The sequence below is a fragment of the Marmota flaviventris genome, chromosome 3 (assembly GCF_047511675.1).
Source record: "Marmota flaviventris isolate mMarFla1 chromosome 3, mMarFla1.hap1, whole genome shotgun sequence".
In the NCBI taxonomy this organism is placed as follows: Eukaryota; Metazoa; Chordata; class Mammalia; order Rodentia; family Sciuridae; genus Marmota; species Marmota flaviventris.
In genome coordinates, this window is record NC_092500.1 from 119,034,623 (window position 1) to 119,046,658 (window position 12,036).

General features: G+C 34.1%; 1 protein-coding gene across 5 annotated transcripts in view; it reads left to right on the forward strand.

Annotated features, from left to right (window-relative positions):
- Positions 1-12,036, forward strand: part of Erc1 (ELKS/RAB6-interacting/CAST family member 1) — a 546,275-nt gene that overhangs the window by 95,881 nt on the left and 438,358 nt on the right. For all 5 annotated transcript variants that reach the window (XM_071610305.1, XM_027951274.3, XM_027951275.3 and 2 more), the window contains exon 3: positions 5,925-6,341. In XM_071610305.1, coding sequence (XP_071466406.1) covers positions 5,925-6,341 — 417 coding nt within the window. The remainder of the gene's footprint in view (positions 1-5,924; positions 6,342-12,036) is intronic.

A 12,036-nucleotide genomic window follows, 5' to 3' on the forward strand; every position in this document is an offset into this window, starting at 1 on the left:
TTTGTGGTGCTGGGGATTAAACCCAGGAGCCTCCTGCATGTTAGGCAAGCACTTCAATCCTGAGCTACACCCTGAGTCCCAATACTTTTAATGAAATACATTTTGGACAAAATTTGTAAGACTGTTCATATATACCTTTTAGCCTCTAGTTGCTCTACACTAGAATTTCAACATTAAAAGAACTAGCTGACATTTTCTTTTGTGTACTAGTCAGGCTACCTATATTTTACTTATGTTGCAGGGATATATACAGTACAGTATACTGAAAAACACACTTGTAAATTACGATGTTGCTGATCTGGAATCAGTTAATCTTTTTCAGTGGATTACTTGTTAAAATCTGTCAGCTACTTTGTGTAGTGACTTTCATTTGGATTAGTCTAATAGCTAGATTTGAGTTTTATAAGAAAGCATGTTACTAAAAGTGCTAAGTCTTAAAAAATGTGAATAATTTTAAATAATTCTGATTTACAGATACTCTTTATGTATACTTTTTGTAATTTCTTCCCCAGAGATAATTATTGATATAAATAATTTAGTTTCATCTTAATTTAAATGCTGCTGCTGCTGATTTTAGTGATAGTTTATGTGAATGCACCTAAAACAATAGTACTGTGCATTAGTGCTTTTTTGAGACTGTAAGGTTATGAACTCTGTACTGGTCCTTGCTTCTTCTTTTACTCTGAAGGAAAGGTGGTAGTGGGGATGGGATTTGGCGGAAAAAATTCCATAACTTGGTGATGAGCTTTGAGCACACAGTAAATTCAGTGGTGATACAGCTCTGCTTGACATAAATTGGCCCTTGTAGGCTGTATGATATATGCTACAGCTGAGTGTCAGCAGGGACTCCCCTCAGATAGCCAAGCCTCTTCCCTCCAATCTGTGTTCATTCAGCAAAATCCATTCGCAATAACAGCATTGCCAAGATGAGTTGTTAATGCTTTCATATCTCATTCTTACCACCTAACCTTCCTTTTCTCTGCCTTTCTTTCTCATTGTTGATTTATATACTATTATTTCAGTGACCAAATTTGGAAATTTTGTATACCTCACTTACCTCTGTTACAGATGCTTGAAACTTTGGGGTTAGAGTGTGAAGCAAGAAAATATTTTTGGGGGGCTGGTGGGTATAGCACAGTGGTAGAACATGTACTTAATATGTTCTATTAAGTTTGATTCTCAGCACCAAGAAAGAAAAGAAAACGGTGCTAGAATGAACAGTAACTTTATAGACCCTTGTAATTCCTCCCATTGCTTATTACCAACAGCATTCTCAAGCTAATTACTAAGGACATGGTTGTTATGGAATCGGATTGGTGATTAATTTTAGTTTTAACATTTTTAGAAAGTAATAATTGATGTTATTTTTAATGAATGAGTCTCTTTAATCTTGGCATTGCTTAATATATTTTTACTATTGTGATGTATGGTTTGGGATACTACTTTGTTTCAGTGCTTCTCTTCACAAAATCCTTCCTTCCTTTTTCCTGTTCTTTCTTTCTCATCCCCACAGTAGTATGCTGGTTAAATTGAACCAACTTCTAAGAAAGCTGCAGAATTGAATCTCATAACTTTTGTGGCAAAGCAGTGTATATATAGTCATCTTAGTTGTATGATGCCTTCTGTGATTTGTTGCAGCTCCATTCTGTTTCTTCTCTGTAGTTAAAGAGTAGGAAAGGAGACATCATTGGTATGTCTCTTGTCTTTTGAAGCAGGAGAACTATGGATGAATAATCTCAGTGTAATAAAATTCCTGGAAACCAATTCAAACCAATTTATAGCCTTATGATGGAGAGTAAAGAACAGGCAACATATTAAAGAGTATAAGTAGATGTACAGGAGATGTGAACAGAATGTTATTCCTAAAACATCCTAAGTCTGACAATACTTATCAGTATAGTTAGGAAGGTAGAAAGGTTAAATAGGCAAAAAACAACTAAATTAAAACAATCCCATTAGTTCATTGATTCAGCAAATACTAAAAAAAAAAAAAAATTTTTTTTTGAGGACCATCTGTGTACCAGGCATGGTGCCATATGGTGAGGACACAAATGCAAGTAGGAGTTAATACCCTCAAAAGGCATGTAGTTTGATTGGGAAGTTAAATAGATAAAAATTATAATGTGAAAGAAAGAGAAAATCATGATAATTTTTCTAATAAAAGTCATAGGTCCCTGTCAGGTATTGAAGAATTTTCACTGTTGTTATTCTCAGAATCCTCCCATTTCATTGAGGTCCAGCTTGGTGTAATAGTAGCATAATTCTTAGAGTAAATTTTAGTGTTTTACATTTAAGTGTTTTATTAAGCTAAGTTTAGAATGAAAAGTAGACTAGTAGGGTGTTATAAAATTTGGAGTGTAAGATAATTTTGCAGTGTCAGGAGCAGAATTCTGGAATAGAAATTCTCCTAAGAGATCTTTCCACTAAAATCAGTGAATCTGTTTAAATGTATATGAAGTTTGTGAGTATGCTCATTTTATCTTCTTGTGAACATGCTAGAGAAGGAGTAGCCTGGCTTTTAGCCTATTTCTTTTTTTATCTTCCAAAGCAGTTGGCAGGAATTTTTATAAATCTAGCGTGATTGTAGCCTAAAGAGAGAATGCTGATTTGAGGAGAAAATTGCCTTCTAGGCCACCCATCAGAGCATTGTTTTAAATTTATAGTGAACTGGGTGGGAGCAGAGCTTCATAGACACATCAGTAGTTTGTATTTTCTTCATCAAAAAATTGCCACGCTAGATTTAATCATATGTGTCAATGTGTGACACTATTAGCCTTAGCCAACATATACTTCTCCTGGCTTCTGTGAATTAATGATAAATATTCAAAAAAGGAGGAATGGTTATACCTAGAAATCAGTTTTCTTATTGAACTTCTCATTTTTTTTTTTTTTTTGGCATAAATTCACTAAGAAAAGTAACTTTAGAGGGTAAAGAAAGAAACTAGGCTTCAGAGAATTACATGGTGACAGAACTGGCACTCAAACCAAAATAGTCCTCACAGTCCACTGAAAGAAACTAGTCTACAGAATTTAATACTTTGCATAAATTAAGAACAATTTAGGTTTATATTTATTAACAAAATCTATGGTCACAATATATAATCTTTAAGTATAAAAACACAGATTATAGGGGCTGAGGCTGTAGCTCAGTGGTAGAGGACATGCCTTGCAAGTATAGGATGATCCCAATTTTGATTTTAAAATGAGTATACAGGGTTAGGTTTGTGGCTCAATGGTAGAGTGCTCACCTAGCACATGCGAGGCCCTGGGTTTGATTCTTAGCACTACATAAAAATAAATAAATAAAATAAAGGTACTATGTTCATCTACAACTAAAAAAATTATTTTTATTTTTATTTTATTTAGTTATAGATAGACACAATATTTTTATTTTGTTTATTTATTTTTATGTGATGCTGAGGATCGAATCTAGTACCTAACTTGTTCTAGGCAAGTACTCTATACCACTGAGCCACAAACCCAGCACCCCCCCCCCAAGTAATTTTCATTTTTTAAAAAACTAGAATAATTGAGGGGAAATTTCTAAAAACATTTTAATGTACTTATTTTATTCCTCTTGAGCTTTTTTTAAAAACAGCTTTTTAAGATATGAATTCCTATACCATAAAGTTCACCTGTTCAAAGTATACAATTTAGTGGCTTTCGGCATGTTAAATGTTTTACACCAATCACCCTACCTACTTCTAGAACATTTTGTCACCAATAATCCTTGACCATTAGCAGTCACACCCCATCTCCTCCTCCCCTCAACTCTTCAATTTTGAGTCATTTGAATGTATTTTACTCATTCAAAAATATTTTAAAAAAATGCCTACATATGTTTTTCAGCCTTAAAAAGGAAAAAATTATGATATATGCCACAACACAGATGAACCTTGAGGACATTAGGCTAGGTGACATGAGATACAATCATAGACACAAACTATAGATTCCACTTCCATGATTGTCTAGAATAGTCAAATTTATGAAAATAGAAAGTAGAATAGTGCTGCTAGAAGGCTAAGAGGAGAAGGGAATGTGAAGTTCTGGTGTAATTGGTTAGAATCTCAATTTTGCAAGTTGGATGGTAGTGATGATTTTATAGCAATATAAATGTACTTAATGCCACTAAACTGCATACTTGAATATAGTTAAAATGATAAATATTATGCTATATGTATTTTACCTCAATAAAAAATTGGGAAGATATTTGCATAGAATTCTACTTACGGATATTAAATTATTTTATTTATAACTACTAATAAATATTCTTCACTATTGTGAATGGTACTTTTGTACACCTATCTTTGTACACATATCCAAACTCTTCTTGAGGATAAATTGGCAAAGATGTAAATGATGGATTAAAGTATGCACAATTTCAATTTGGGCATACAAATTATTTCTCAAAGTGCCTTTACAGATTTAAACTTCCACCATGCAATGTCTAGAAATAGCCATTTCATTTCCCCATACTTTTTTTTGGAGCGGGGTGCATGGGGGTGATTACTGGGGACTGAACCCAAGGGCACTTAACTACTGAGCCACTTAACCTCAGCCCTGTTTATTTTTTATTTTGAGACAGGGTCTCACTAAGTTGCTGAGGCTGGCTTTGAACTTGCCATCCTCTCACGTCAGCCTTCTGAGCAGCTGGGATTACAGGCCTGCACCACAGCACTCAGTCTCATTTCCCCATACTTTTGACTGGTTATTTTAATTTCTTTTTTATTTTATTTTTTTACATTTTTTTTTATTGTAAGTAAGGCTGAATATCTATTTACATATCTACTAGCACTATGTATTCCCTCTTGTGACTCAGCTGTTCTTGTCCTTCCCCATTTTATTACTGGGACATTTTTAAAAAAATCTATTTTAAGACATCTTTATGTTAGGAAAATAATCTTTTACTTCCTGTGTATGTTACAAATATTTTTTGAACTCTTTTAATTTTTCTTTTCACAATGTTTATGGTGACTTTTAAAGGGAAGAATAGGGGAGGGTTAGAGGGTATTATTTATTTTTTGCAGTACTTTGTTGGAAGCTTGAAACCAGGCCTTGGCACAATAAGCGAGTGCTCTGTGACACAGCAACAACCCCAACCCCCAGTTTTTTGTTATTAATGCAAAGACATCAGCTTTTTAAAATATTTTCCAGCTGGGGTATTATTTTATTAGCAAGTAGTCTTCTAATGCTTAAAAAGCACTACTTTTTCTTACCAAGAATAAACTTATAATAAGTTATTAGGTATTTTAATTTTAATTTATGAATATGATTCTTAAAATGCATTTAAATGCCAGCATATTTTAAAGATTTTTAACAACTGTAGAAGATCAAGATTCTCAATCAAAAGATGTATTAACTAGCTAACATGTGTGAAGCACTGGGTTTGATCCTCAGCACCACATAAAAATAAAATAGATATTGTGTCCACCTATAACTAAAAAATAGATCTTTAAAATAAAAAGATGTATTAAGATACTGATTCTCTGAAGCCAGTTCTGTCACCATGTGTTCTTAGGTTACTTAAACCTCCTTAAGCTCAGTGTCCTTGTCAGAAAATCGAAATTAATAGTACACATGTTGGAGCCGGTTGCAGAGTCATACACCTGTAATCCCAGTGACTCTGGAGGCTGAGCAGTTTGAGGCCAGTCTGGTAATGTAACAAGACCCTGTCTCAAAATAAAAAGGGCTATCGATGTGGCTCAGTGGTAGAATACTTCATGTTGAGAGTAAATGCAAGTTGAATTACTGACATTTTGCAGATTATCTCAGTTGTTTTTAAAGAAACTATAAAACAGAATAAGTTGAATCCTGATTTGCTGAAGGCAGACCTTGTAGCTATTTTCAGCTCCTCCCAAGCTGCTCTGTTTTTGCTACTTGAGAGGGAAAGCTGATTTGGGTTTTTCTTTTTGTCTTGGTTCTAGCACATGCAGATGACAATCCAGGCTCTCCAGGATGAATTGCGAATCCAGAGGGACCTGAATCAGTTGTTTCAGCAAGACAGTAGCAGTAGGACAGGTGAACCTTGTGTAGCAGAGCTGACAGAGGAGAACTTCCAGAGGCTGCATGCTGAGCATGAGCGGCAGGCCAAAGAGCTGTTCCTTCTACGAAAGACCCTGGAGGAAATGGAGCTTCGTATTGAGACGCAGAAGCAAACCTTAAATGCTCGGGATGAGTCCATTAAGAAGCTTTTGGAGATGTTGCAGAGCAAAGGTCTGTCTGCCAAGGCTACTGAGGAAGACCATGAAAGAACAAGACGGCTGGCAGAGGCAGAGATGCATGTCCACCACCTAGAAAGCCTTTTGGAACAGAAGGAAAAAGAAAACAATATGTTGAGAGAGGTGAGTGACCACTTCTTCGGTTGTGATTTATTTTTGCCTTTTCCCCCTTATTTTAATCAGCTTCTTGGCCTAGTTAAATTTATATGCTCTACCATGCTATTAGAAGGGGGTTTTGTCTTTTTTGTTTAAGTGCTTCACTGATTTCTATTCTGATTTGCTGTCTTACTTGTAAGAGATGACATCATCTGGAATACATGCTGGCTCCACAGCTTTCTGGAATCTCCTGCCCTTCACCACACACATACCTGATTTCTAGATGCTGGTTGATGCTTGAGGGGCATAGAATTACTTACCTATAGATTTATTCACAGGACAACACAACAAAAGCAGTAGCTAACTATTGTTGAATTTTAAAATATTAATAAGAGAAAGTAAGCTGGTACCTTAGTTTACGTGTATTTACAATGTCCTTGGAAGCAGTAGTGGATGTTTGCCTTGTGGTTTCCATGGAAACTGTTGCCTTGCTATAAAAGATGTGAGATAAAAATCATTTGCTACCATGGAGGCTCAGATGGAAAGAATGACATAGAGACACACTCTTACTTATTTTTTGAGAGGAAACTCAGATTTGAGCTGATATGTGTGATTATTGATATTTTTTCACTTTTCTAGGTAATGCTTCATTTTAAGGAAGCATAAGAAGAATTCATCTTACGTTAAAATAAATTAATAGCTATAATAACTTATGGTCAGATTTAGGATAACTCACATTTGGATACAGGGCAAAATCCCCAAACTTTGTTAGTGGGTCTCAGTAATCCCTTTTTAAATAAATTGCAAAGAAAGAGATTTAAAAAAATGATATATGGGCTGGGATTGTGGGTCAGTGGTAGTGTGCTTGCCTAGCATGTGTGAGGCACTGGGTTTGATTCTCAGTACCACATTTAAATAAATAGAAAAAAAGGTCCATTGACAATTAAAAAAATATTTTTAAAAAAGACATTTTCAAAGCAGCAAAGTAGTAATTGAAAAAATACTTCTCTAAGTTTGTAGTTTGTTCCATAATTTCCCCTTTTGTAAAAAAAGAAAAAAAATTAATCTGCAATCTTTATTTACAGCTGGGGCATTTTATTTTTAAAAATTTCATTGTTTTTTAAAAAAAATTGATTTTAGTACATAGAAAATCCATTGTAGTTGATTATTTTTAAATTTAGAAAATAAGATGAGCAAAAACTTAAAAACCCAATGTATTACTAACAACTAAAAGTTGTTATTTGTTGTTTAAATGTTTCCAGTTTTTTTCCCCCCTGTACTGGATTGAACCCAGAGGTGCTCTGCCACTAAGGTATATTCCAAGACCTTGTTATGTTTTATTTTGATAAAGAATCTGAGTTGCCCAGGTTGGCTTCCAATTTGTAATCCTCATGTTTCACTATAGTCATTTTTTTCCTACATATGTTTATTTCATTATTTCTGTTTCCTTTTCTATTCAGTAATACTTCTATAATGGTGGAAATATTCCATATCTGCTCTGTCAGAAATGGTAGCCAATAGCTGCATGTGGCTCTTTAAGCAGTTGAAATGTGGCTAGTGTGACTGAGGAACTTAATTTTAAATTTATTTAAATGTAACTTTTATAGATAAATAAAATTTTTATTAGTATATACATTTAACTAATGCCTGCTGTTTTAGTACGACTAAGCATAATATGATGTCTTATGTTTTTTTTTTTCATAAATTGCCTTGACCATCTTTCTCCATCATTTCTTACAGATTTTGGTAATTTCACATGACTTTATAATATTCCATTGCATTTATTTGAACATCTTTTCCTATTGAAAATTTGCAATTTTCAGTATTATAAAACACTGATGCACTGAATGAATGTTCTTAGCTATATATCCATGTATGTTTTTTGATTTTTTTTTTTTTTGGTGGGGTGGGTAAATTCATAGAAAGAAATTTGCTTAAATGGTGTGTACATTTTCAAAATTTTAATACACTTGTCCTCTAGAGTGGTTGGGCCATTTTATACTACAAGCAATATGTACTGTTTTATGATTAATCTCAGCTATGTACATACTGCACTCTTCAAATTACCATAATGTATTGTCTGAGGACACTTTCTGTCATATACCATGTTACAAAAAATCCTGAGTTTCTTTCAGTTTACATTCAAGACTTTATAATTTAATAAGATAGATCAGAGCCTGGCTGTAGATCAGTGTTGAAGAAATTCTCATAATCTCAAAGAGACCATGCAACATGAAAACTATACCAGCATCATGATGAAATGTGAATGTTAAATTTTTGCTGCTTGTCTTGTTCTGAATATTTCAGCCTGTGCTAGTTCTTTGAGTTTTGGAGTTCATAAATGCTGAATAGCTAAAGATTGTAGAAAGCCACAGGGAACAATAAGAAATACGGTAAATTTGAAAGAGTAGTGGGAAAACCCAAGAATTCAGGATGAGTTTTTAAAAACAAGAAAATCTACAAATATTAAGTCTTATGTACATAATGTGGGAAGAAATGTAGGCCTTGCTAATAATCATACCAATACACAATTTCAGGTTGCCATTAGTAACATAGCATTATCTTATAGGAAATGTAAACATACTATTTACAATTATTTGAGAGCAAGTGTAAATGATTTCTTCACAAAAAAGTTTTGGAATATTTATTCTCCTTTCTGTTTCTCATACTTGCCTTTAAGATTTTAGGTTTTAATTCTGTGAAGTCTCCCTCTGTAGCTTTGGTATTGTATTGATCATACATATGTACACTTCCGTATGTATTTCTTCATTGTTGTTCACATAATATTTTGCACCAGGGTTATATATTTTCTTAGTCTTGGCTGCAATGACAAAGATTACTATAGATTGGGTGGCTTTTACAGCAACACTTGTTTCTTACAGTTCTGGAGGTTGGAGAGTCCAAGATCAAGGTACAGGTGTCTGATGAGGACCTGTTTCCTCTCTCTTAAGACTGCTGTCATCTTCCTGTGACCCCCTTCTCACATGGTGACAAAGGGCAAGAGAGGTCCCTTTTATAAGGGCACTAATCCCATGAATAGGCTTATCCTCAAAGCCTAATTAACCCCTTTTCCTCTTACCATCACACTGAGGATTTAGGGTTTCAACATATGAGTTTTATGGGAACACAAATCATTTTTTATCTGTATAGTGCCAGTGTCTGACAAGTCCACAGTATTTGTTAATAAATGCTTGTTGAATAAATTGAAATATTGGCAGAGATAATTAAATCTATTTAAAGAAAGAAGGATAACTCCCTCCTCCCAAAATGGATAAAGGTCAAAACCAAACCTCCAAAGTTATGTTATATGCACCTATAGTCCCAACTACTCAGGAAGCTGAGGCAGGAAGATTACTTGATCCCAGGATTTGAGGTCAGCCTGGGCAACATAGTGAGACCCATATAGAAAAATAAAGGAAACAACAATGGTGAACTCCTTCTAACCAGTTTTGCTTATATATTTAGATATGAGCATTATAATAAAATATTAGCAGATAGGGTTAGCATTATGATAAAGGAAAATACTACATGACCAAAAGGAGTTTATTTCAGGAATGATAGGATGACTTAATACATAATTTTATTTGTTTTAGGTGAAAGGAAAAGAGAATCTCATGGTGTTTGTTGGCTATTGTAAAATGTTATATATTTTGACAATCAGTTCAAATAAACTCTTAATAAAGTAATAATTGAATGATATTTTATATCCTGTTTTAAATAAATAATAGTACAATAAATGTACTTTGAAAACACATATTTCACACTAATAGCCAGTATTATGCTTACTGATGATCACATACTGGAAATGCTTACTGAAGTTAGGAAGTGGTCAAAGAGGTTTGTTCTTATTAGTATTTGACATTATTTTGGAAATGTTAGGTAGATAAGGAAATTGAATAAATAGCATCATTAATGAAAAGGATGGAGCATAATTTTCATTATTGCATAGTTAGAAACACTAATATAAATATGTCAGCTTCCCCCAAATCTATAACTGTAGCAGAACTGCAATGGGAATATTCTTGAAACATGCCCAAATGGTTTTGCAGTTTATTTGTGAGAACAATGCAGGTGGACTTACCTAAGTAAATCATGATACATGATCCATTGGATTAAAATGTGTGGAACTGGCACATAAGTAGATAACTATATCAAGGAAACAGAATTGAACCCAGAGTTAATATAAAGATGACATGAATTGAGTATAATGGCTGTCATTTGGAAAACACTCATCTTAGTTATACCACATTAAATGCCAGATGAAATAAAGAGCTAATTTTTAAAAAATTCTTTCAAATTTTTTATACATTTATTTATTTATTTATTTTTACGTGGTGCCGAGGATTAAACCAGGGTCTGACATATGCTAGGCAAGCGCTCTATCGCTGAGCCACAAGCCCAGCCCCAAAGAGGTAATTTTTTAAAAATACTTTTTTAGTTATACATGGACATAATATCTTTATTTTGTTTGCTTATTTTTATGTGGTGCTGAGGATCGAACCCAGTGCCTCACATACGTGAGGCAAGTGCTCTGCCACTGAGCCACAACCCCAGCCCTAAAGAGCTAATAAAAAAAAAAAATGTTTATTTTTTTGGTGTAGAGGGACACAACACAATGCCTTTATTTTTATGTGGTGCTGAGGATCGAACCCTGGTCTCGCCTGTGCTAGGGGAGCGCTCTACTGCTGAGCCACAATCCCAGCCCCCTAAAGAGCTAATTTTTTAAAAATAAAAACATTAGAAGAAAATGTAAGCAAAACGATTTTAATAAAATCCTTGACAATTAAGACTTATTACCATAGCAAGAACCTTAAAAAATTAAACATGTTTGCTAGAAGATATAATCTGAAGCTATAATGATATTTTAGGGTAAAGTTTTGTAACATGATTAGACTGTTACATAAAGATTGTTTCCAAAGCAGTAAGACGCTGGAAGTGCTTTGTGTGTCTGAATCAATCTCTCTGTCTTTCTGTCTCTCTCTTACTCATCTAACATTTATTAAGCCTGTAGTGTGTATTTCATCTTGGAATAGGCACTGAATATACATTTTTTTTTTTCTGTCAGAACACATGGTCTTTGTCTTCCTAGAATTAAAAAATCTGGTGAGACAGTTAACTCATAATTATGAGATGAAATAAATGATATGGGTGTAGTTACAATATTTATGTTGAAGAAGGGGATTTTTTTAAACAAGGTACATGTCTTTGAGGAAGTGCCCTTTAAAAAGTAGAGATCTGAAGAAACAGAAGTAGTCAACCTTGCAGAGCAGTTTGGTAAAATCATTTCTCTAAAAGAGGTTAACAAGTTTCAAAGGCCTGGTGGGAAGTTTTGAGGGAACAGGAGGAAGGCCAAGAGCAGCATCCTATACAAGGAGAAGGCTTGACGAGATGAGAAGTTGGGAAAGTATCCAGAGTTAGATTCATTAATTCATTCCATTCATCAGACATTTCTTGTGTACCAATACCAACCATGTGCAAAGAAATAAGGAGATAACAGTGAACAAAGTTAAATCCGTGCCCTCTAGGAGGCAAAGTTCCTGCCTTCAAGATCCTTGCGGATAATAGGATAATTTTCTTCAAAGTGCCCGAGAAAAACTGTTCCACTTGTCTAATTAAGAGGATTATGAGCTGATTTAGCTTTTAAAACTTACTCTTATTGTGTGAGAGTATTGTGTGGGATGGCAGGGAGAGAGCAGACATGAACAAGAAAGTCTAGCAAGAA